Source organism: Suillus discolor, assembly GCF_016758755.1.
Source record: "Suillus discolor strain FC423 chromosome Unknown F5147scaffold_37, whole genome shotgun sequence".
Classification (NCBI taxonomy): domain Eukaryota; kingdom Fungi; phylum Basidiomycota; class Agaricomycetes; order Boletales; family Suillaceae; genus Suillus; species Suillus discolor.
Genome location: NW_024541284.1, coordinates 46,740 through 71,953, shown reverse-complemented (window position 1 = coordinate 71,953; position 25,214 = coordinate 46,740). Strand labels below are relative to the sequence as shown.

At 48.3% G+C, this 25,214-nt stretch overlaps 7 protein-coding genes across 7 annotated transcripts; 3 read left to right on the top strand and 4 right to left on the bottom strand.

Annotated features, from left to right (window-relative positions):
* Positions 1 to 3,791: 3,791 nt before the first annotated feature.
* F5147DRAFT_654023 (acid protease) lies at positions 3,792 to 5,206 on the top strand (the record flags this gene model as incomplete). The annotated part of the gene is made up of 4 exons (XM_041433835.1): positions 3,792 to 4,071; positions 4,124 to 4,221; positions 4,276 to 4,747; positions 4,800 to 5,206. The coding sequence occupies 4 exons, from the start codon at positions 3,792 to 3,794 to the stop codon at positions 5,204 to 5,206; spliced, it is 1,257 nt and encodes a 418-aa protein (XP_041291320.1).
* Positions 5,207 to 5,416: 210 nt separating this feature from the next.
* On the bottom strand, positions 5,417 to 6,134 carry F5147DRAFT_236695 (cytochrome P450). Its single transcript, XM_041428763.1, has 3 exons — positions 6,031 to 6,134; positions 5,861 to 5,976; positions 5,417 to 5,798 (listed from the first exon to the last, which is right to left on the bottom strand). Exons 1-3 carry the CDS (start codon positions 6,062 to 6,064, stop codon positions 5,523 to 5,525), a joined length of 426 nt encoding a protein of 141 aa, XP_041291319.1. The 5' UTR covers positions 6,065 to 6,134; the 3' UTR covers positions 5,417 to 5,522.
* Positions 5,872 to 8,230, bottom strand: F5147DRAFT_701779 (cytochrome P450). Its single transcript, XM_041437752.1, is given in 13 exon segments — positions 5,872 to 5,976; positions 6,031 to 6,217; positions 6,330 to 6,358; positions 6,411 to 6,567; positions 6,621 to 6,676; positions 6,728 to 7,115; positions 7,167 to 7,324; positions 7,422 to 7,481; positions 7,533 to 7,569; positions 7,618 to 7,692; positions 7,712 to 7,719; positions 7,769 to 8,150; positions 8,165 to 8,230. The coding sequence occupies 10 exon segments, from the start codon at positions 8,091 to 8,093 to the stop codon at positions 6,330 to 6,332; spliced, it is 1,293 nt and encodes a 430-aa protein (XP_041291318.1). The 5' UTR covers positions 8,094 to 8,150; positions 8,165 to 8,230; the 3' UTR covers positions 5,872 to 5,976; positions 6,031 to 6,217.
* A 1,657-nt stretch (positions 8,231 to 9,887) lies between these two features.
* On the top strand, positions 9,888 to 10,523 carry F5147DRAFT_701769 (uncharacterized protein). Its single transcript, XM_041437751.1, has one exon. The coding sequence runs from the start codon at positions 10,011 to 10,013 to the stop codon at positions 10,260 to 10,262; it is 252 nt and encodes an 83-aa protein (XP_041291317.1). The 5' UTR covers positions 9,888 to 10,010; the 3' UTR covers positions 10,263 to 10,523.
* Positions 10,524 to 10,779: 256 nt separating this feature from the next.
* F5147DRAFT_236566 (uncharacterized protein) lies at positions 10,780 to 13,952 on the bottom strand. The gene is made up of 4 exons (XM_041428762.1): positions 13,427 to 13,952; positions 11,785 to 13,368; positions 11,409 to 11,733; positions 10,780 to 11,353 (listed from the first exon to the last, which is right to left on the bottom strand). Exons 1-4 carry the CDS (start codon positions 13,825 to 13,827, stop codon positions 11,027 to 11,029), a joined length of 2,637 nt encoding a protein of 878 aa, XP_041291316.1. The 5' UTR covers positions 13,828 to 13,952; the 3' UTR covers positions 10,780 to 11,026.
* Positions 13,953 to 18,594: 4,642 nt separating this feature from the next.
* F5147DRAFT_236516 (uncharacterized protein) lies at positions 18,595 to 19,708 on the bottom strand. Its single transcript, XM_041428761.1, has 2 exons — positions 19,295 to 19,708; positions 18,595 to 19,247 (listed from the first exon to the last, which is right to left on the bottom strand). The coding sequence occupies exons 1-2, from the start codon at positions 19,582 to 19,584 to the stop codon at positions 18,779 to 18,781; spliced, it is 759 nt and encodes a 252-aa protein (XP_041291315.1). The 5' UTR covers positions 19,585 to 19,708; the 3' UTR covers positions 18,595 to 18,778.
* Positions 19,709 to 22,010: 2,302 nt separating this feature from the next.
* On the top strand, positions 22,011 to 25,031 carry F5147DRAFT_701751 (Aldehyde/histidinol dehydrogenase). Its single transcript, XM_041437750.1, has 16 exons — positions 22,011 to 22,165; positions 22,323 to 22,407; positions 22,462 to 22,625; positions 22,677 to 22,869; positions 22,928 to 23,077; positions 23,131 to 23,155; positions 23,208 to 23,287; positions 23,336 to 23,505; positions 23,568 to 23,771; positions 23,829 to 23,903; positions 23,953 to 24,008; positions 24,064 to 24,123; positions 24,174 to 24,212; positions 24,263 to 24,335; positions 24,390 to 24,429; positions 24,482 to 25,031. Exons 2-16 carry the CDS (start codon positions 22,363 to 22,365, stop codon positions 24,743 to 24,745), a joined length of 1,638 nt encoding a protein of 545 aa, XP_041291314.1. The 5' UTR covers positions 22,011 to 22,165; positions 22,323 to 22,362; the 3' UTR covers positions 24,746 to 25,031.
* The last annotated feature ends 183 nt before the right edge of the window (positions 25,032 to 25,214 follow it).

Below are 25,214 nucleotides of genomic sequence, written 5' to 3'. Positions count from 1 at the left end.
TTCCTTTCGACCAGGTGGGATGCAAACAGAGACCATGGACTCATCGGGGATGACACTCCGCAAAGGAGTTCAAGCAGTTGAGAAAAATTGTAAGAACCAGCCCAAGAGTAGTCTGAATCGAGTTTCACGATCCACGAAGGATACGCGAGCCACGAAGTGAACTCAAGGACAAACGAGTGTCATCGCATATATCCCTCATACGCAAGGAGAGTAACGACATGGTAATGTAGTCACCTCCAGCCGCAAGCGGATATTCACGAAGCTGAGCGGAGACGCTCATTGGTAGGGTAGGCACCGTGGGAGGATACCTCGACTGCAGTCTGCATGTACCACCAAAACCCAGGGTGATTCCTGAGGGCGACGAATGTACATGACACCTAGTGATTTAGATGTAAGAGATGTACCACCAAAACTCAGGTTGATTCCTGAGGGCAACGAATGTACATGACATCTAGTGATTTAGATGCAAGGAATGTACCGCAGCAAAGGCCCGGAGACTTCGAGTATCACGGTCAGATTTCTCTACGTCCCTGAGCGCCATTGTGACAGGCGCACGCGCGATAGGACTGCTACACGATGGACACAAGTTTGCCCGATCCCCGCAACGCTTTCAAAGCCTCTCATTCTCGCCCTCCTCTGCCGTGACAGGATCTTGGGGATGTGAAAATGAAGCTGCTTTTCTGGTACGTCGCGCAGCTGATTACAGCCGGGCTCTGCTAGAGCCGATCGAGGGGGGGATTAAAATACTCAGACCTTAGCCCGCTCAGAAATGTGGATGCATGAAGCAACCTGTACGTGATGAGCATTCGTGGCCTTCGAGCTGGTTGAGGAAAAGAAGTGTTTGAAGTCCGCCTGGCTTATAACGTCAATGTTCAAACTCAGCGCTTAACTCGGGCGCTTCGTAGTTTTAGTAGTTTCGAGTCTGAGTCATCTCCTCTAGTCCCAGCGCTGATCCACACAGAATTTCATGACCACACTATCATGAAAACAGTCGAAACGTCAGAGCAAGCACTGATTCTGGCTGAATGTATGAGATACATTCGATGAAACCCACGACTGGTAAACATGCGCTCGATCAACCTGGTCGCATCGGTCATGCCTGGAGATTTCACTGCAAAGTATATTTTGCACGATTGAGGGTGCAGCGGCAGAAATGACGGGATACAAACGATTGCAGTTTTGTCAGGTGATGTCAATGCCAAATGGACGAATGCGCGGGTCCCACTGACGAAAACATGTCTTTTCCTGACTTCAAGGACGGTCCAAATACAACCAACATCACAGTTGTCAAAAAGATTGTGTCACAAGGAGCCGATTATTCCGGGCTCGCCATGGCCGCACGACCGCTCCAGCTTTATATCCTATGCATCTTCATTTGCGGCCACCAATTTTACCTCGGTCGGTAAGTCATCCCTTCCGACAACTATGACATCAACGACAGTCTTGACACCCTCGTCAATGTAGTCCTTCAGCTCACCACCCACATGACTACCTATCAGCTTGGATATGACAGGTCGGCTTGCTTGAGGGACATTCGTACTATCAGGTTGGATATCCTTTCTTGCTGGTCAGCATGGGTACAGATGGCGATACACATTTGAGGAAGACTGGGCCCTTCCATATGGTCTTCTTTGTCTTTACTAGGTCGCCGTACAGCCACATAGCGAGCTTTATTGGTTGCGAATAAGAAGATATCTGTTGTCTTGAGCACCCTATGGAGGTCGCAAACTCAGCAACGCGAATACAACAGGAGTGGCAAGATATGGCAAAGGAGAACCGAAGTGAATTTAGTCCACCATCTTGTTGATTGCGGCAATGCGATGGTCGCACGAAGTCCCTCTACATGTGGACGCTCAGGGCTGATGAGTCGGCGACATATCTATATGATAACCGACATTCAAATGGGGTATTCAAGATCATGGCGCTTTGAAGTGGATGGGACTTCATATGGACAGCGTGAATATCAAGAGAGGGTGCCACATGATTGAGGCACTGACACCGGATACGCACATGGTGTATTTTCGACAATGGGCCGCCGAGGCAAGTACTGCTAGATACGGAAGACCGAGAGCGATCTTCCAGAGAACTGCCTCCCAAAGCGCAGACCTATCATAACTCGCTTGGTTCGTAACGACGGCAATCGAAGTTGTTCCATAGTTTACAGGCGCAGCCGGGGTGGTTTGATGATAATATTGATGATGGCTCAAATGACTCACTGTGGGCACTGCTAGCGAATGACGCACACGCAGGGCTTACTTAGCGGCCCAACCTATTAATCTGCTGCTGGTATGAATTCAGCACGGGATAAAACTGATGTCGTAGTATGAAAATATTGCAATGTAATAATCCAGCGTACCAATCAGAGAGCTGCGTGAGAAAGAGATTCCGAGTGCACTGGACTTCTACAGCAAGTGCTTTGATCCCATATCGCCTAACCACCTTGTACTCGAAGATCTTCCGATGATGCTTACGGCCCCTGGTAGATCCGCCCGCTATTAAAAGCATCATTTCGAGCACAAGGATGCAAAGCCTGCGATCGGAGCAGGTCGGTGAATTTTTGGAATTGCGTTCTAGATCAAAAGGCTCCAGGTGCCCGACAAAGTTGCGCCGCATGGAAAGTGTATTAATTACGAGTAAGTCATGAGGATGCTTTGCAATGCATATCGTGGTCAAATTGATGAGTGGGCTCAGTTCTCCCGTGTGCACCCCGAACGTCACGTGCATGATGGTTGTCGTGTTGAGTCGATGATCATATCTACTGTAATCAAACCATAATCCATAGACAATTGTTGGGCGCTTCTGAGTTACAATTTTCAAATGCATTGCTTTTCACCTATTCAGTACTCGGTAAGTACTCAGTAGCCTTAGCAGTTCATCATAAATTTTACTCAGGATCACTAGCTTGGCTTGTCAACGGGCTTGATGATGCCACCACAGGAGTTTCATAAAGTTTCTTACCACCAACAAAAATCATTCGTAACAATGCGTTGCCAGCCAGTGTCCAGGCGGCCTCGTCCAAAACGTTGAGTACTCAACAGATTCTGACCCGCAGTGCGTGGGCAGCCCTCGATTATCGCATAAGTGACGTCGCTGTATGAACATAATCGGGCCTGGTAACGGCCAGACATAACGTGCGTGTCACGTTAGGTCTCCAAGCCGCAATACTTGAGATCATAGCATGAAGATTTCTCGTTACCTGGGGCGGTACTGGCTGGCTATGTGTGTGGTTCTTCATGGTGTGTTTTCAGTTGCACTGCTATTATTAATTACAACAAGTCTGAAAATGTATAGCCCTCATGCACATTCCGGGAAGGTTTGCCGTGTTAACGGGGGACAATGTCAGGGTCATCTACCAACTCTGTCTGATAGGCGAAACACTATGTTCTTTGCACTAATTATGGAACGTGGTAGGCAACGTTATTGATCATGATGGCGATCTGGAATACTGCCATGCTCACAGTCCGGTCAATCATATGCTATTGCTGATCAGTTATCAAAATGGAACTCTGGGCTCTCTAATTTCTATAGCAATGAATCACTTTATTGTGACGACGGCATGCAGCAATATTGATTTTGGAAGAGGGATTTTTGCAGGCAAGCTCTTATCGACATCTCGTAACCCCCTAGGATAGGACGAAAATACAGCACGTTCCGAGTCTTACACGACTCGATGCTATGGGTATCGCATGGTTAAGGTGGAGGCCACGACATATATAAAGTCTTTGCATTCATGATTGAAGCCTCACTTTCAGCTGATCTCATTCCTCACCCAATACCTTCAAATCTTCGAGATGTTCCCTTCCAAGACTCTCCTTTCTACTGTTCTTATTGCGCTGTCCGTTGTGGACGCGTCCCCCCTGCGCCGTGAATCTTCGTCAACCCTCGGCTTCACCGCTAGGGTGAACGCTAGGGTTGATACTCTCAATATCGCTGCCGCTGACAGGGCTCGTGCCCAGGCGATGCAGCAATTTGGTCACGCGAACAAGCGCGCTGGCAGCTCCTCGTTCAGCATCACTAATGCTGCCACTGTTTACACTGCCCAAGTTGGTGTCGGCAGCCCTGCAAATCAGTGTAAGACTTGTTGTCGGGTGGCCCCAGATATCTTCGACTAAATCAATTTCAGACACGCTCCTTATTGATACGGGCAGCTCCAACACCTGGGTGGGTGCAAATACCCCATACAAAACCACCAGCACTAGTGTAGATACTGGCAACTCTGTTGTACGTCTTTTCACGCCTTTTGCTAAAAAAAAGTTGCTCATAACAACTCTTTAGTCCGTCAATTATGGTTCCGGCAGCTTTTCAGGAGAGGAGTACTTGGACACAGTTACTCTCAGTTCTGGTTTAGTTATTACCGGACAATCTATCGGTGCCGCAAAGACCTCAACAGGCTTCACCAACTTCGATGGAATTCTTGGTGTCGGACCGGCTGACCTGACGCAGGGCACCGTTTCCAATGTTGATTCAGTCCCCACTGTCACCGACAATCTTTACAGCAAGGGTACCATTGGCACCGAAGCACTCGGAGTCTACTTTGCTCCTGGTGGCAGCGCTGGCGAGCTCACCTTTGGTGGCTCCGACAGCTCAAAGACGACGAGCTCAGTAAATTACGTCCCTCTCACAACCACGTCGCCTGCTAGCAGTTACTGGGGCATCGATCAATCGATCACCTACGGTACCTCCACCATTTTGTCCGCGACTGCTGGTATTGTCGACACTGGCACCACCCTCATTCTCATCGCTACTGGTATGTCAAATTAGTTATAAACAGGTCGCCCTAACTGACTGGAGAATACTAGATGCATTCCAAAAGTACCAATCTGCTACTGGTGCTACGGTGGATAACAACACCGGCCTCTTGATGATCACCTCTGCGCAGTATGCAAACCTGCAAACCCTGAACTTCAACATCGGTGGTGTTAACTATGGCCTCACCGCCAATGGCCAAATCTGGCCCCGTTCCCTTAACACCGACATCGGTGGTAGCAGCAATAACATCTACCTTGTCATTAATGATATTGGTAGCAACTCTGGTAGTGGTCTCGACTTCATCAACGGTTACTCATTCCTGTATGTATTCAAAGACCTTGTCTGGTATAAAGCTGATCACCTGCCCTACAGTCAACGCTTCTACTCTGTCTTCGACACCACTGAACACCGTGTCGGCTTCGCAACCACTTCGTCTACCTCTGCGACCTCCAACTAAAACAATCATTTATTAATCTGACGCTCATACAGCGAATATTTATATATATTCTCGGAATTCGATGGAAACGTTCGTTGTTTGGGATGATAGGGTGTTACTTGTAGGGTCTGTTTAGAACAGCGCGTCATTCTTTGAAATGCGTCCAAATCATTACTTTTCGTTCTTTACAAGACTGCTGATATATCAATTGTGTTTAATAAAAAATCTATCTATGTGGAAGCTTTACACTTATAGGCCATTCTATAAACTTGCAAGAAAAAATACTGGTGATATGGCATGTCGATGTGCCTGTATATAGCAAGAAAGTCATATTTAGTCACTGTATGACTTCGGCGTCATCTACAGCTTCCATCTTGACCCACATACCACCCTGTGAGGAGAACCCAATTAGGTGGCTGGAAAGCATATCAGAGGGACTCACATGGGCATAAAGTGTCAAGTGGTGTCTCGGCTTGAATCGCTCAATGGCCTGTCGACCGTCTTTCTCAGCCCACCACGCAGGTGGGCACATTGCAGGCTCGGGGGACAATGCAATTGCGGAAAAGTTTTGCAGCAAACGAATAAGCATGAACGACATTTGGTTGTAGGCAAACTAAGGTGCGAGACAGGGCATGAGACGGGTGGAGGTAATGAATAACTCCACGAACGACGTACATTTTGCCCCAAGCAAATCCTCGGTCCCGCGTTAAATGGAAGGAAGATATAGGGATTACGAAGCACATATTTCTGCATACGCTCGTCGAGCCATCTATCCGGATCAAACTCCAACGCTGGAACACGGAGTCCAATTGAATCAGTGAGTTATATCTAGTCAAGCGCCTTACCATCTGGTCCCCATAGATCTGTTCTCCTGTGCATAAGGAACACTGAATAGATGACCCTGAAATCATTCAAGCAGTCATACGATGAATCTAAACGATCAAATCAAACACGTACACGACTCCTCCTGGAACAAACAGTGGCTTCTTCCCAGGTTCGGGGGATGTCAATGTGGTGTCATGTACGGCTTCCCTGAAAGGTCGTAGCTCAAGTCTAGTATCTTTGAAGTAGCCCGGGAACATACCTCACATTAAAGGGGCTAGGCATTTATGGTAAGACGACGTCTGAAATCAAACTCAATCACTCACACAGCAGGGAAAAGGCGCATCGTTTCTAATACAGATGAGTGACATCCCCACGTCCGACAGGAAACAAAGATATGCACCATTGAGAACGGCCTGGATGTACTTCATCTCTTTGATATCCCCATATGTGGGCATGCGAGTCGGCCCAACCTTCGATATGATTTCCTCCCTGAGTCGAGAGAGAATCTCTGGATGCATCGCAAGTAAATAAATAGCCGAAGTCAATGTCGAGGCCGTCTAATATTGTTCGTCACCAATCAAGACAACTCGAAAGGTAATTGCAGGCTCACTGTATCTCTTCCTGCCAGTAATATGTTCAACGTCTCATCTTTGACGATTTTGAAGTCTGAAAAGAATATTTCAACAACAGAAATTCCCAGGTAACGTGCCATCTCACCTGAAGTCAGCTTCACTAGATGGTCCAAAAAGGTTTGGTCTTCCGCAGTTTCATCTGCATCTGATTTGGCAGCCGTGCTATGCCTCCTCAGAGCGGCTTCGAGGATCGGATCTAAAAATTTGTCGACCACTTTCATATGTTGCGCGGTGCTGTCGGCAAGAATCTCAGTCATCGGCCAGGCCGCCCCAATAATGACACGACGACTGATTGCGTGCTGAGCTTGAGAGAAGGCATTTGTGAAGGCTGCAGCATTGTCTCCTGGACGAGGCTTGCTATTTGTGGATTGTAGCGTGTTATCGGGGAAAGGAAGTTCGACGGAAAGTGAATCAATGCAATCTCCAAACAGGAACTCCGATGCAGAGTCGAGTGTAAATCGCGAGATGAGATCCTGCGGTAGTTTTTCAACAAAAGATATCAAAATGCCGACTTGAAGTCCTACTTGGAAATCAATTGCCAAGTCCATCCTGAAACGGTCCTTCGCCAAGGCGATAGCACGATTCGCATGACGGTCAAAGATCTCAAAGTGACTTATCCGATCATGAGTGAAGAAAGGTCGTGTCATGGTTCGGTGAAGCCTAAAAGCACGCCTAAGGTTTCCTATCAGGAACGATCTTCAGATGTATGGCTTACTTCCATGTTTCACCTCAATCGATCCATAAGTCGCAACATAAAAGGCTCTCTGATTCACGCTTACCATCCGAGTTGAATACCCCCGTTCCAAGGATGGAATCAGCTGCTTCTCTGAACTTTGCACCTGCATCGAGACATAAGTCATCACATGTGAATAGAGAGCATTTGGGCATACCTTTGACGTAGTTATGAAAATCAGTTACAAGAATTGTCTGTATGGAGCTTGGTTGTATCGTTATTAGATATAAATCGGAGCTTACCTTGACGTGTTGGGGCTCCGTGGTGACAATGTAGTCCTCCCATAAGCACCGATAATTCAAAGTCGGCCCGGAGTTCTCTCATCTCGTCCAGCACAGGTTGTCCTAGACAAAAGTCAAGCACGAACATGAATGCATGGAACAGAAACTGTACCAAGGTATTCGACCTCAAGCGTCAGGATTACGTTCACTAACTTGTCCAGATTTCCAGGCCATTTGCCCTGGATACGAGGAACAAGTCTGGCACCGAGTCGAGTGGCCTTTCGTCGCTGCGATATCTCATCCACGAAAACATAAGCTGCAAACCCCAGAGGCACTGCACCCAAAGTCATCGCCGACAAAAGCCATGGGGAGACTGAAAAGCCTTGCAGACAGGCCAGACGTCCTACAATAATAACGGAAGAAGCGGTCGGGAAAATGACAGAAAGCAAACCACGAGTGAGGTAGGCCACGCCAGGACTGACCCGAGATCGTGACATAGCTTTGATATTGCTAGTTGATGACCGGGATATAGCAGCAGTTCGAAGTACTTAAAGACGACACATAAAGTCAAACGGGGATGCCGCGTCCAGGTGATAGCTTAGTTACCAGTACTCCGGGTCTGCAACAAGTATAGTAGTACTTGGCTTTTTAAGTTTCCTATAAGAGCTTGCGTGACGAAGCCGCGAGCGCTCAGCGTAGTAATTCGTGGGAGGTGACTCGCGGCGACATCGATACTGTCCGTCCAGCGCACGAACGACGTCTTGGTAATCCAACCTATCCATGGTGCCAAGGCAATGAATTCGACAGGCAAGTGCGTCAAGCGAGGGAGACAGCACTGTGCTGCAACCCTGGTGCGAACCGCAGCATGACCACAGTAATCTGACAAGAACTCCGGCTTGAAGTTGGATATGACGGGGCTTCTGGATGTTCTTGTCAATATTTTAACCAATAGTAGAGTCTACACTGATACACTGTACAGCCAATATCGAAACCAAGGGAGAGGAACTTCAACTCCTTTTGGGTCCAGGAATCTTCCTCTGGGGAAATATCCGAGGGCATGGTAGCCAGAATGGCGGCATCTCGACCAGCCCTTCTACACGGTATGCACAGGCTTGTGCATACGCGATAATTGCGTTTGCGAGGATGCCGCTATTAGGATCGATGCATAGTTCCGAATGACGAGACATCCGTTATAAGATCACAGTATCACTCTGATGCCAAAAAGATTGCCTCAGACAACGGAAATGAAGCGGCAATCTGCTTTAATTTCAGTGGCATCGATAACAACCCAAGCCACGCGTTGCCTAGCTGCTATCATGAATTTGGCGAGTAACCACACCATCGGATTCGTAGCTGAGCTTGATTGGTTTGAGAAGGACAACATATTTGCGATTTAGAGTCTAGACACAGATACAAAGATCAAAGGTTGGATTGTCGACGAATAGGCCTTCCCAAGATAGCCTCTCGGATTCGCATATCAGTTGCTCGTAACCTGATCCTTCGCAGGCAGGTCCCGACTCTTCACAAGCCGACCAGTGGTCAGCTGGTCACTGCAACTTCAGATAATTTTGCATCGGCTCTTCGCGATGACACCGACACTGACTGGTCGTCCACGTCCTTGTCCACGGCTGTTGTTATCCGGTTTGAAATCCATATAGTATACGGCCGAAGAATAAGTAGTTGTCGATTCCAGTGTTGACTCGCATGTTTCGACTAGAAACACCCAGCTGATGGTCAAAAACATTTGAAAATAGATGTGTGAATGATCGCGGAACCTACGATATGCACTATCACGATAGCTATGAGAAGTCCTAGTCAACGTTTGGTATCTCCCACACGTCCGATTGAGATACTATGAAAGGCCTAGATGTCGATATGGGCCCATCATGATGGACAAAGCCTTTCACTGACAGCCCTAGGAAAGCAGGACCCTGCGGCACCGCCGGCACCAGAACTTCTTTTCCACGATTCATCAACGGCTAAGATGACATTGAGAGCAGTGGAGTCCGTAGCGTTGAACACCCTTGTGCCCGCGATGTGGAAGACCCTTAGACCGAGCCTCACGACACTGCCCATGCTTTCACCTTCCGTCCCAGGAAGTAAATTGACTTGCGTAACCACTGGTACGGTGCCGGGTTCCGAGCTATCCTTGAATCATGGGGATCCGTGACGCTATCTGTCATACATTCGACCGAACAACCACGGTCAGCGCTAGCCCCGGATGGGCAAGCAGAAGCGAGTATCAGGTACCCTGCGTTGTCAGCAGTGACTTCAAAAAGCTTCAAGTCCCACGAAATGTGAGTCCTCGTGCCAACCACGGGGTACTATTCGGAATCATACTTCCTCTAGCCTTTTCGTCGCGGCTGCCCACACTTTCAAACGGACAACCGAACTATCCGAATCATTCCCAGACTATGCTTATTCGTTGGCCTGCCGTATTTCCAGGGATGACCGCGGCAACATGTGCTCACACCAATGAGTGGCGTATGACAGTGACATGCATGCGTGTTCTTTCCACAATTTTGTCTCCCAGTGTCGTATCTTCCTGCATGATGTTGGCTGGCAGGGACGAGATTAAATTGCGTCTCCGTTCAAATGTCTCCGTCCCAGATTTAATTGTGCGCATCTTGCCAGACGCGGCGGCTGATGCGACGGCGGGCGTTTGATTCAGGGTTCGTCGCTCGCATCGGCACGGACGTTAACGTTCTCCTCACCTAGGGATTCCAATCATCTGACACATGAATAAGTAGTAAGATACGTTTCGGTTTCCTGTACGACCAGAAACCGACTCGGATGCCTTGAAACCCGAAGGAGCCAGCTAGATTTGATGGTCTCCCGTCCGACACATAACCGACAGCGAAGCGTATCCACATCAATTTTTCGATCATGTTTCTGACAGACCATAGATATATCGACCTTGATATTGATGGATCCCATTGGTCTGCTCAGCCCTTTGCCTGCGATGAAGCGACATCTGTCTTTAAATTGTAATTACGAAATACATATGTACTGTGCGGGCATTTCATGGATCATAACATCAAAACGCACGAATCTATACATGAGTGGCACTATTAAATGGCCCACTACTGCTTGAGCGATCAATCATTAGTTATGGAGAAGAACGGCAAAAAAAGAGTGTGGGTGTCGAAAGTCGGAAAGAGTAAACACGTCAGATGGCCTGAACCACAGAAAATCAAACCAAGAGCAACCGACGAAACAGGCACGAGGTATCCAGATCCAATGCCATGCGTATATATGTACGTGATGGTGACATGAAATGAGTAGGAATAGGCAAAGAGAGGGATGACACCACATGCGAGACGGCGGGCCTTGATAATATCTATTAGATTACAGGTGACATCGTTCCATGCGTTTTGCTTTGCTGCGGCTGATCTCGAAACACTCGTTCCCTTTCTACAACTCACAAAGTCTATGCAGCAGCGGTGCGACTGGGATTGCGAGCGAGTGTCGCACCCGTACGTTGTGCTTGAATACTGCTGAAGCGTTGAAGCTCCTCGGGCTTCATCGTAATCTTGGATCCGAAGCCGACTTTGCGAGCAGCACGGCGGATGAACGACACACGGTTCGAGTATAACGACTCGTGGATCGAAGCAGCGCGAGATTGGGTGCGAGTGATGGGGACACCAGTGATGGCCTGTGCCGCTTGTGCCGCCTCGTGGCGTTGGCGAAGCTTCTTGATAACAGTGGCCTTCATTGCGAATTTGATCCAGTCGAGAGGGGCAAACCAAACGATGTTCTAGGGATTCATGAGTGAGCAAAGGCACAGAAAAAGGCTCGACAGATATACGTACCCAAACCCACACAATACCAATCCATCCACCTGAAATCGCCTGGATCTGCGTGAAGCCGAAATTGGCGTAGGCGGCGATAATCGAAGACACGAGCTGCGCAACGCAGAATGCTCCGAAGAGAGCAACAGAAGGGCGCTCCATGAAGAAGAAACCGTGCGAACGGGTGACGAAGATCAACGCTTGCGAGATGATAGCAACTTGGAGGTAGACGATCATGTGGAGCTGATAATCATTGGAACCAGAAGGAGATGGATTCCCATTGAAGGTGACACCGAATTTGTCATAGAAGAACGTAGTCTCCAGGATGATGGTGACCAGAGCCACACTACAGGATATCATTTAGTTCGACACCGATGTGAAAAAAAGTATTACTTACGTCGAGGCAGTCAAATAGATACCATAAGCGACGGCATACGCGAAGATCTCAGCGAGGTCCCAAGAATCAGGTGTCATTGAGGGCAAAACACGGTCAACTGAGAGTGTCATGATAGTACCGTCGTTCAGCAGGGCAATGATCAGGACCATGAAGGGAGGGAAGTCGAACTTGAATGCGAAGGCAAGGATCGCGAAGCATACGACAATACGAATGGTGACAGCGCAAGCGTATATGGAGTAGTTGCGCATACGTTGGAAGATGACACGCGAACCGCGAATAGCGTGGACGATGGTGGAAAGACCGGGTTCGGTCAGCACAATATCAGCAGCACCACGAGCAGCGTCTGTGGCACCCTCAACAGCAATACCAACATTGGCACGGGAAAGAGCGGGAGCGTCGTTGGCACCATCACCAGTCATGGCACACAGGTGGCCAAGACCCTGGAGACGCTTGACGATCTCATATTTGTGCTCAGGGAACACACCAGCGAAACCATCGGCATCCAAAATCATCTCATCAAGTGACAGGTGTTTGCCACCAGGAGCGGGGCCGTCCTTGAGAACCTTGGCGGGATACATGTGGTCACCGAGACCAAGACGACGACCAGTCTCCTTCGCAATTGCAAGCTGGTCACCGGTAACCATCTTCACCTTCACGCCGAGAGCAAGAGCATCATCGATGGTCTGCTTGGTGTCTTCACGAGGGGGATCGAAGATGGCAAGAAGGCCAATGAGCTCGAGACCGTTACCTTCACCTTCTGGGTCTTGGCCGTCGAGCTCCTCGTATGCAACAGCGAGGGCACGAAGACCACGCGTAGCGAATTCCTCGACATCAGCTTCAAGTCTATTCTCAAGCTCCTCGGTCTTGTTGCGCGAGCAAAGTTCGATGATGATACCAGTCATACCCTTGGTAACGCGCTTCAACATGCCGGACGACTCCTCACGGTAAGTGATCTCCGTGCGTTTGTCAACGGGGTTGAAGGGCTTGAAGTCGAGGAGTTTAATTCCAGCACGAGCACGTGAAACATCACCGAGAGCCTGAACAACAGCTGAATCAATGGCATCCTGGTTCTCGGTACGAGAAGCGTAGGCAGCAAGGAGCATGACATCATCGGCAGAGAAGGGGCCGTATGTGCGAATGGTGGCCCTATCGATGGTAAGTTTGTTGGTGGTCAACGTACCCGTCTTGTCGGAGCAAAGGATGGTAACACCGGCCAACTCTTCGATGGCGGTGATACGGGTAACAATGGCTTTGTGCTTAGCCAATTGTTGGGCACCCACAGCAAGAGTGACGGATAAGACAGTTGGCATGGCAATGGGGATACCACCGATCAAGAGCACCAATATATTGTTGAGACCACGACGGTAGCTGTAGCGGAAGCCCGCATAGAGTACGAGAATCTCTGCGATCACAAAGATGCCGATCGATACCAAGCAGAACGAGCCAATCTGGGCAAGAATCTTCTGCAAATGACCCGTAGTGTCATCGTCTTGGCCCACGAGAGAAGCAGCCCGTCCGAAGAAAGTGTTGGCGCCAGTGGAAATTACGACACCTTCCGCCTCACCCTGCTTACACGTCGAACCCCTGGGAGTAGATTGTAGAGTTTAATGCCAAGCACTGCAGTAAACCAAAGATGACGTACGAGAAGCACTGATCACCCAACTTCTTGCTCTGAGGAAGAGACTCGCCCGTAAGGGCAGCCTGGTCGATGGAGACGTTGATGGCTTCCGTCAAACGACAGTCTGCGGGAACAATGTCACCGATCTTGAAAGAGATCATATCACCGGGAACGAGTCCTGAAGATTCGATTTCCAACCAGGAGCCGTTACGTCTGACTTTTGCTTTGGGAGCGAGGGAATCCATAAGTGCCTTGACGGCATTACCAGCGTTACGCTCTTCGTAGAAACCGATGGCGGAGTTGATGAAAAGGAGAAGAACGATACCGATGAAATCCTCCCAGTCTGGTGGTTGATCATTACCGTTTGATAATACAATGGCAACAAGTGCAGCTCCCTCCATGACCCAGGATAAGGGATTCCACATGAAACTCAAGAACTATGGAAGAGGTAAATGGAAGCGCTGCAGGAGTGTGCAGCATAACATGCCTGTAAGAACGCATTTTGTTCTTCCTGCTCAAGCTTGTTGGGACCGAAGAGTTCGATACGACGCTGTGCCTCTTCATCATTGAGACCATCCTCGCTACATTGAAGGAGCTTGAAGACATCCTCAATAACGATGGTCTCGAGGTCGACCTTTTCTTTATCGTAGAGGTCTTCCGCTTTCAACTCAATCTAACGACCAGGTAAGAAAGTAATATTAAGTGCAAGCACGGCGACTACTCACCAATGCCATGTCGACATTTGCATCTGGGGTAGAAATGGGCTCACATAAGATCAGGGAGCACGGCCAGAGGGTAAAGACCTACGAGTTGGTTTCTCTTCGTCATGGCCGAATTCCTTGTACTCTCTTTTCTTCTTTTCTTCTGGAGAGGGTGAGCGGACAACAGGCGACTCTTCGCCTTGTGGACCGGGCTCCTTGGCCACGTTTGACGCGGACATGGAAAACGATGGAGAGGGGGGAGGAGGGGAAAGCCCTACAGAAAATATCTATAGTGTCTTGGGCACTTTTGGAACGAGAATTGACGGGTGTGTCAAGGAGGGCGAGGATGAAGGAGTGGGAGAGTGTCAGCCCCGTCGATGAACGGACTTTATATATTTGGGAGGAAAAATCAGAGTTGATCGAACGACCAAAATAAAACCAAATACGGAGGTTCCAACCTAATTTAGTCAGAATCGTAATGATTATTTTGAGATTCACAAATCTCGGCAACTGTCGTGCTGACACAGGCTAACACTGCCGTTCCGTATCCTTCCTTGTCCCGAACCGTGGATATCGAGGGTTCAAGCTAACTCCTGAACTCCTCACAGAGACCCTGCAGTCCTGCGTTCTATCACCGTACAGTAGTCGTTTTGAAGATGCCAAGACTCTGGGCCCCGTCGTTGCCGTATCACATAACGTTAATTTGTGGACCAAGCCCAACTTCTTACGATGCCAACCAATTATCCTGTTCTACTTCGAAGCGCCAAGTTTGCACTACGTGTAATAGTCTTGGACTCTTGGCTGCGAACAAGTTTCGGTTCACGACCCAGTGGCATAAGGCAACGTGTTCGCTATAAGTACGGTCGCAATCTGAGAGCAACAATCAGAGCCGACAAGGCAGCTTTTGAAGCCAGTATTAATTACCTGGTGCGTATTTAAGTTAACCTCATCAACCCCTCGCAACGCCTTCTTTTGACGAGAACAGAACATGATCGTGATGTCGACCAAACCAAATCATAGAGATTGATCCATGGTCAACCTCATAATGAAATGACGAGTGGACTTGTTGCACTATTCTGCCAAAAGTGTGCAATTTGCCCTTGGACTACACCTCAACCGCAACAGGAGCTCGTCGATCATCGATCGCGACAGAAAATGTTCACGCAGGACTGTCGGCAATCTTGATTGTCCCATTTCGGAATGTAAACATGAGAGTAACTTTTAGCTCCCCCAATGCCGATCGGTCCGACTCCTCAGAATATGAGCCCTTTTTGCTGGACGTTGCGGTAAGGCTGGCGCCGCTGCATTGGTACAGGGAACTCCGCAGCCCAACGTGATGGGCGCCGACTGCAAGGTACGAAAGGGGGGTTCCAGCACTGTGTAGCTATCTTGCTTATCCGAATGCCCCTCAACCTATTCTATCTTCTAGTACATAGTTGGACCTAGGTTACACGATATTATAAAGCTTTTTCACCTCTTGTTTGTCTTTCCGATGCCGATCGGACCGACGATATTGAGTTGTTTTTGCTGTGGGTTGCGGATCCAGTTATGGTGGTAATCCGTATTATGTGGTACAATATTACTGCTACATTTGTTTGTTTCAGTGTTTCAGCGGAAAGTTTGAACTATGTTTGCTTCCGCAACATTGTAACCTCATTCACATCCATTTCCGTAAGTCATTTTCCCTAGATCTTGTCCTTATTAAAGCCACCTGCCGCATTCCGCACAAGGGGAACTTTGAAGTCACACAGTGTGGCATTCAGCCTAGCCGTCTATCGGCCGTCAGCTGCAGTAAGTGGTTCAAAGGTCGATCGTGCATGAAACCCGCGGCCTCCAAAATTTTAATAACTCTTTAGACTGCTAATTTAAGAGTTCAGCCTATCATTAATCAGGCTTACTTCCATGTTCAGGAGACCCATCCCAATTGTTTGCAGCTGTTCTTCGGCGTTAATAAAGATATGGGGCAATATTATTATTCACCGGCATCCGGGGAGCCGTCTGCAACTCTGCTGCCGTTCGGACATGAGTTTGGCGAACGTGGATGCCCTAACCAAATACTAATACATACTGTAAACTCGTGCTGTAGCCGATTTGAAGCGTAGGAAATCCACTCCCGACATCAACAACTCGGTTGAGTTCTCTATCCCCGCCCTCACTGCATTGCCCCAAGACTCACACAGGTATACATCAAACACAATCAGTATGCTCTGCTTCATATCAGATACTACGACAGCGACGGTGACGGAGGGAACTTTCCGGGCGTCGTTCACAGAACTAGGCCAGTGGTCAAAAATAAAACGCTGTTTGGTTTGCAATGTCCGATCAGATGCCGCGAATTTCTAGGTATGTGACTCTTGTGGAGCAACTTGAACCCTTTTGATCTTTTGATCTTCAGGAGTTCATGGGCTGATCACTTGCCCGCTTATGATGTCTTTTTTCTGGACTAGCCTAGCGTCCTGCAATCATAACTGTAATATGGGTCGACATATCAAAAAAAAAAATGGTCACACGACTAAGGTTTTTCCTGTGCTTTGTGCTCATGATCGCACCAAAACAATTGTACATTTGATCACACAAGTAACGACATCCATCAAACGCGCAGTCCCTTTCAAGTTCCCTTGATCTTGTTCGAACCTTGGTTCAAACTTCAGGGCTGTGGAAGAAGACCATATATGGACTGAGCGTGAACCGGTCCGCAGTTTGAGTACACCCGGTTTCATAACTTGATGCAGTATGTAGTAAGTCCTTCCATGTTTAGAGCTTAGCTGAAGTTGATACCGGCGAGCAAAGTGTGGAACAGTTTCGTCATCGCTTTATCGCGGGGAAGCACAGTGCTAGACTCCGGCGGAATCACTGTACCGGGTGCCAGCACTTAGGAACTCTTACCAGTGGGTAACGGTGGCCTAGACGAGCCGGTTACACCAGTTGTTAGGCATCGGCCGAAGTCGGGCACTCTGGTGGCGCCTTATGGTTGGCAGCGGTACTGGTTCCACTGCCCTAGGGCACGTAGACATTTGCCAGTGGCTACACGTCCTTTAGAGTTGGTCCCTAAACCGAGCGCGCGGGCGCAAATAAATGATCATAATGCACAACCGCCATGAAAGGAAACGAGGAAGATATTCTAGACCTCAAGTGAGTCCGAGTCCGGTATTCGGATGCTGCTAAGAAACCTCTCATTAGATCCCAACTGATGAAATTGCATCATGTTAAGAACTGTATGTAATGTTCAGCGCTTTCAGTTTTAAGTAAGAGCTAATTATAATATTAGTGCCTGGCACGAATAGTCATGCAGGGTGGGGGCCTTAACTAGCCTGAAGTATGCGGGGTAATCAGGTTGCACCAACACCTCACGGCACTCAGAACCCTTTGGTTCCTCACCCAACCTAAATGTGCAATATTGTTAGACCCGGAACTCTCAAGTCAAGTGTCTTCAACAGCCATAAGCGCCCGGTAATGCCGATGTAGGCCCACCTTGAGCCCCGCCACCAGCGCTTATCTTGACAGACACGAGAATCTTTGATGAACCAACCATGTATTCATAGCCACGAGGAGGTGGGCCTTAGTTTTTTATATGCCAGGATACCCCTGCGCACAATACGTTTTGACACATCGCCACGGAGAGATAACCCTTGACGGTGACCTTTCTATGTGTGGTTGAGAGGTTGCATCATCGATCGCCACTATTAAGGGTCGTGATGCTGGTTTCCAGTATATTGATTAAATTCATATAGTCTATCTACCTTACATGGCCGATCAAGCTGCATGCGCTTGCATGCAGGAGCTCAGGTATGTAAGTGCGTTTAGACCAGGGTTTTTGGTTTTCTCGCTCATCCGTCTACGAAGGCGTATTGCTATCGGCGGACACTGTCGCTGGACTCAATTTTACTCAATATCTGGTCGACATGATGGCGAATACGACTGCTACGGTGCTACCCGTGAATGTTCAGCTGGTCTATCAACAGTGACAGATGTCCGATGTCGAATGCTTCTAATGCGACAGCGATCAGCTACTCAGGGTACATCTCCGTCTCGAGAGCTTTCGAGGGTCCAAATTTTCGCAAGATTCCAGCGCATGGCTACTACCGAATTATGCACTATTTTCGCAGCACCCCTTTGGAGCACTGTGCAGGCTTGATGACATCATGTCTGCGATAACTGATGGGTCACCAGCACTTGCTAGTTATTTACTCTCACCCTCCCCAATTCTCGTCGGATTAATCCAGCACGGCCGGCTGAAGCTGTATTTCCATGCACACTTCCCCTCTCTTGTCGTCCTTTCGGACAATAACTCCTGGTGCCTGGATTAATCGACTACACTCATGCGTCAATCGCGTCTGCGACCTCCATGGGATCCTTGGGTAGTTGTCACCTATATCCTGGCTGCAGCCAACATTGTGACCTAAACCTTCAAGCTGACAATGATCGTCGAATGGCTGCAAATATCTGCGAAATGTGATATTCAAGTTGATCGCTTATACACCTGACACTCAGGCCCAGTGAAAACCTACAGTTGGCGGAGCGTGAGATAACGTGAGCCGTGGTGATCACCACCAGTCACGATCTCCACTGTAGAAAATGAGCGAATATCAACACAGGCCACAGAAATCTGAGGTGGGAGATCGTGGCAGGCCGTGGTGGATGGTGGTCACGTTTGCTCACGCCAGACCACGTCAGACTACGACTTATTGCATATGCTTAAAACGTGGGAGGACGTGGTACAGCGTGGTCTGTGGTAGGATACAAAACGATGCAATTGATCCAATGTGCGGACATACAGAATGGTAGTAGGATATAATGCAATAATGTACAATCCAACAGGGTGCAGAACAGCATGGTATGTGCGGGATACTGGCAGCGAGAAAATGCGAGCGCCGAGAGCAAATGAGAATATGCAAGTGATAGCGAGAGCGAGAGCAAATGAAAACCATGCCATGCAAGCAACAGCAAACGAAAATACTGTGCGATGATGCGAGTGCCGAGAACAAACGAGAATGTGCAAGTGAGAGTGAGAGCAGACAAAAACCATGACATGCAAGCGACAGCAAATGAAAATACAGTGCGATGATCCGAATGAGAGCGAGACGAGAGCAGGGGAGTTATGTGCTGGGACCGTTAGCTGCGAATTCGGCAGCGTTTGCCTTAGCCTACAGTCAAATAAGATTATGATATCATCGAAGAAAGAAAGACTTACAGTGTCGGCAAGCTTCGAGCGAGTGACATAGGGCTCTCTCTGTTAGGGAGTGAGGCCATTCCAGTGTGCTGTGAACTCTGCGACAGTGCCCGTCTTGCGTTGGGCTTGCCATTCGATACCACAGAGATTTCGTGCTGTTGTCGATCCCGAACTTGGCTTGAAAAGGTTGTTTGGGTTTGTCGGACCTCTCTTTTTCTTGCCAGACTGGACGGGAACTTCTCCCGCCAGTGTAGACGTAGCAGCCTGAGTGGACGGTGAAATGCCCGGAGGCACACCCTCGAGCGAAGCATTGCTCAGCGCTGCTGCAAGAAATGTGAGTGTCGAGGAGCCTGGTAGTGGGGCAGAATCAGAGGATGGTGAGGTAGCCTGAGATTCACCAGAGGATGGAGGCACAGAGTCCGAGCTGGAGTCAGTACTAACTTGGATGTGTATAGGCTGCGATCTTGGAAGCATGAGGTCTACAGAAGTATGGGGAGACACTGGTGGCGTGTCACTGGCAGCGTCTCGTGTGCTAGTAGTCGTATTGTTGAACATGCTAAGAAACTAACCAAAATCTTCGTGAGTCTCATGTCCTAAAATATATTGTTGCGACTTACCTGTAAAGCTGGTCGCGAAGCTGGAACAGGCTTCATAGTAGGCCCGGGAGTTGGAGCAGAAGTATTCTCCATAGTTCTGGCGTCTGATACCTTCTGTTTCTTGACATGCTCGCTTTGTATTGTCAGGGATGTCGGACGCTTTGATGAAGAAGTCGCCAGTGTGAGAGAAGGCTCGTGTCCCCTTTGTATTGGGACCTCGGAACTCTCCATGTCGTCTCCATGTCCCATAAGGTACGTCGTGCAACTGGCTCTTGCAGAATCGCTCACAGTCGCATTGATATGTCTTGGTGTCGCGTCCAGAGGAGTGTGGAGTCTTGGGTGCCTTGGGCATAGTGTATCGACGAAGGTATGTCTTGCTGACACGACACACTGACAGAACACAGGTCACAGATAGGTTTTGTGACCTGCGCTTTGCCTGTGTTTCGTGTGTTACAGTAAAACGAGCAAAATGCGATAAAGGCGATAAACGAGTTTGTGAAAAATGAAAAAGTCACATGACATGCAACTCAAACTCGATAAAGGCTACATTCCTATTTTGAGTGGGCAGATTTCACGTTCTGTCACGGTCTGTCGCGTCTGTCCAGGTTTCTCGAATTTGCCTCACGTCTGACCACCATCAGCCACGCTCAGTCAACTGCAGGTTTTCACTGGGACTCAGGGTCCGAGATAAGCTGCTCGAATTAGGGGACATATTTGAAATCAATCCCGCGATATTCATAAATGTGTCTTGGGATATGTATCACTGATCAGCTGTCCGTGGAACTTTCCTCGCCGTGTCTCGGGCGTTACGAACAGCTTGTGATCATGCCGACCGATATGCTCGCACAGGAACAGCAATTGGTCACTCGCATAAGAATGTCACCTCCATCCGCTCAGAGAGCTCTGATAATTACTGCGACGAAGGGGGATGTAATTTCTCCAGACCAATTCAGCCCGGCACTGCGAGACCACTGATAATATCAGCAGTGTTAATGTGACATCAATGACACCTAGGTCCTAGGGGCCAGAGGGACCTGAAGTCGAGTCTGTGACAGGTTGGCAGAGCAGCGCATAACTTAGCATAATAACAAGTAGTATGCACATACTGAGGGGCATGTCAACTTGCGTAGACAAACCCAGGAAGATAGTCGTTCCTTCAACTTGCTCCTCCTTCAATGGGCCTGGCCATGGTTTTCGACACCCAGAACAATAATTGTTTATGCCTACAACCCCATGGTTGTGCCAGTTGTCAATTAGCGGATTTAAAGGGGACTAGTAGTAACTTGCGAGCGAAGCCTATGGCACGCAATTATTTCCATGAGCAGAATCTGCATACATATATATTGACCATGGTTCTTCCATACCCTAGCAAATTAAGAACTGTCCCCCAAAGGTGCTCCTCGATTGTGCAGCAGTGCTAACTTCTGCATTATCGTGATCCAACAAACACGCTACCAATATCAACACGGATGGATACCTGTTCCGAAAGCTAGCAGTCTCCATCTTCATCGAGTCTTCTTGCTGCGCAGACCGACATTCGTGGCGATGGTAATGGGACTTACATTTGGATGAGACGAGGATGTGGTGAAGCCTAAGGACGGGAAAGAACGGGAATTTCTAGACATCTCATCTATAGCTTGAGGGGTCGATTCGAAGCTAGAAAAACACTATGAAAGAAAGCATACCCCAGATACTTTGAGCATCCGCAGTGGTCGTCGAATTTAGACCGTCGGCAAGAACATAACATTCATTTGTCACACATGGACCATGAAAATGAACGCGGATCTGAAGGTGGATAGTACTTACCTCCTTGTCCTGCTTCCAGAGTAAAACAAGACTATTCTGGTCTTTCTTGACGAAAGGTCTATGTTATCATGATATTCACAGACTAGTGGACATCGGGGATGGGAGCGGGCGTGGATACTTCTTTTCTCATGGCATTAACCAGACTAGGATGATAAATAATGCACTAGTGCTGGCAGAGCCTGCCGCAGAGGAACACTTGATTATAAGCATAATCACGGATGATCATACTATAGCCGGTTTAACAGTGTGAACGTCCCTATGGTACACAATGACGTAATGATAAATCTTTCATATGTCAGCCGGTTGTTCCGGGCACGACGTGGTTTATAATTTCTCATTACTCAGGGCATTCTCAGACTCTCAGTTGATTCTTTTCATTCGTTTTCGCTTACTGCAGTCACCTCCCATAGCTTCAGATAGCCTCCCATCCGAACCGCAGAATTGAAAGCCGTAGATCCTTGGAGACTTGATATTATTTGTGTGAGAGACCGTAAGTCCTTCGATGATTGGCGGGCTGGCGGAAATGGCACCATATGTGGATGCACTTGTTTTCGTTCTCGATCCATTTGTACCATAGGTTGCAAATCTCGATGCAGTTGTGTTGAGGACTTTATACTGTGCATATGCTAAAGACAACGTGGTTATAGAACGTGTTCACTCGGTGTACATACAGCCAACGTGTCAAATATGGCACCTGAATTAACATTCACGACGCTCGAAGAAATCGACGAGGTGCGAGGCTTGGAATCCACATTGCTGTCTTGTAGCTCACGGAACGCGCTCTAGATTTACTCCACTCTCAACAAGACCTTCCGGTCAGGCAAAACTAAACCCATTGCATTCAGAAAGGTCCAGATCCTGCAACTAGGTTACCTTCTGCAGGACAACATTGAACGTTTCAGGGAGGCCTTGGCCATTGACCTTGGGAGACCTCCGCTAGAAGCTTCATTGTAAGCACTGCTTTGGTTACCGTGCATGAAACTCACTTAAGTGCACCCCAGCCTCGAGCTCGACTCAACTATAAGTGACTGTAAGATCGCTTATGACCGGGTGGACAAGTGGGCTCGAACAGAAAAGGCACCTTTCAATATCAAATTTGCTGCTTTCCGTCCAGCTATTCGCAAGGAACCAAAGGGTGTCGTGTTGTCCATTAGCCCATTCAACTACCCCATATGGCTTGCTCTCGGTCCTATCGTATGTTCATTTTCGTCTTTTATAGCGCTCACTTCCATTTCATTGTTTCTCTTCCAAGATTGGAGCAATTGCCGCCGGCAACTGTGTCGTTCTCAAACCGTCTGAACTGTGCCCCGCCATAAGTGGCCTCATCGCGGAACTAATTCCAAAGTATTTGGACAATGATGTCGTTCGAGTCGTGTTGGGTGCTGTTCCGGAGACCAGCAAGGTGTGTTATTCATTTCTGTTAGGTATGGACTGCATACTCATTAGGTCATCTAGCTCATGGAATACCAATGGGGCCACGGTATGTGCAATTTACTGTTTTTGTTGTCGAAATTATGATGCGAGACAACTAGTCCTGTACACCGGGAGCGGGCGAGTAGCAAAGCTTATAGGCGTAGCTGCTGCGAAGACTCTTTCCCCTATCAGTCTTGAGGTAAATCCATGCTTTCAGTGTGATGTGCTGGCGCCAATATCTTCCTAGCTCGGAGGGAAGTCCCCTGTTGTTATCGACCCTAAATGTGACTTCAAGATTGCTGCACGCCGTATCCTGTGGGGCAAGTGCGCTAATGCGGGTCAGACCTGCGTCGCACCAGACTATGTTCTTGTCCCGCACTCTTCAGAAGACGCGTTCGTAAAGGCCCTCAAAGATGCGTGCGTACTTCATCACACCCTTATATACGTCATGCTCAATATGTATCCTACTGTGCCCGCAGACACGATGAGTTCTATCCTTCTGGTGCTACCACCACTCCGGATATTTCTCGTATCATCAATCCTGCGCACTTCCATCGTCTTAAGAAATTGCTCGACAGCACTTCCGGCACCATCGCCTTTGGCGGGCAGACCGATGAGTCACAAAAATTTATAGCCCCTACCGTGGTCAAGGGTGTCAAAGATGAAGATTCACTAATGAGCGAGTGCGTATATATCTGTCTGTCGGAGTATTTCCAAGCAACGTTTGACTGGTTGCAAAGAGAGCTATTCGGGCCGATCCTGCCTATCATGCCTGTGGATGATGTCGATGCAGCAATTGCATACATCAATGCTCAGTGAGTTATGCTTCTATTTACATGTTAACATCAGACTGAATTCTCCCAGCGATCATCCGCTCGCTTTGTACTGTTTCTCGCCAGATGCAGCCTTCAAAAACAAGGGTGCGTTTTACTTTCGATTGTCTATCAAGTCATCGTCGTTGACATTCTTGGTCAGTGTTTGACAATACTCAAAGTGGCTCAGCCATTGCCAATGATGTGATGATACACTGCGCTAGTATGTCTCACGATGTTTCCAATGAGGATAGCCCACTGATAGTGCTATAGCTGATGGATTGCCATTCGGGGGTATTGGCCCCAGCGGATGTCAGTTCATCCTTCTCTCAATCAAGTTATCACTAATCACATCTAATTAGCTGGGTATCACACACGAACTTTCTCCTTCGACATGTTCACGCACCTACGCGCCACTCTTGACTCCCCCGGATGGTTCGTCCTTTTCTTCTAATTTCGTCCGCCCGCTCACTTCGTGACATCTTATAGGATTGACAATATCATAGGAGGAAGGTTTCCCCCTTATAGCGTAAGTTTTGATGGTTTATATTCCTCGGCACTCCCCTCACGATAAGTTCCAGCCCGGGAAATTAGCTTCCCTCAAACGTTTCCGCGTAAAACTCCCGCCCCGTCCCATTTCAGCAAATGGCCACGTACGTATTTGCAATATTTGGCACTTGGAGCTTGGCTTATTGAACAGGCCCTTTAAGGGGTTAATCGAACGGAGGCGCAACACCAAATGGCTCTTCCTATTGGTCAGTCTGGCAGTTGTCAGCGTTGGTTACACACGTACTGCAGATGTTGGTGAGTGGGTGAGGTGGTTGAAGGGGTTGATCAAGGTATAGGCTTATTTTCTAATTTATTCCTGTCTGTTTGTGTTTGGGAAGGGCTACTCATCGTTATGCACATTTTTTCTACTCTTTCTTCCTTTTGTAATGGATAGTTATTAGGCGTCTCTTGCTATTAATCTTGTTCATCTGATAAGGTCCATGAGGATCAAATTAACCATCCGTTTTACTTGTTGAAAGCTTGCCAGCCACTATTTTGGAGACAAATTCCTCATACATCCCTGTCCAAGCTGGACCATCTCTGCTGTAAAGAAATCAATGGTCTCGTCTTTCTCAGATGCACACTTTCAAATGACTCTTTAGGTGTTGGCTCAAAAAATTGGATCTATACAACATGATCTGTAGCATAATAAAGACTACCTTCGCACATGCCTGGGGGGGACTCGACTCGGACGGGTGTGTATCACCACGCGTCACTTCCTGTGTTTGAGAAGGACTACTCAACGCTATGCAGATCTTTTCTACT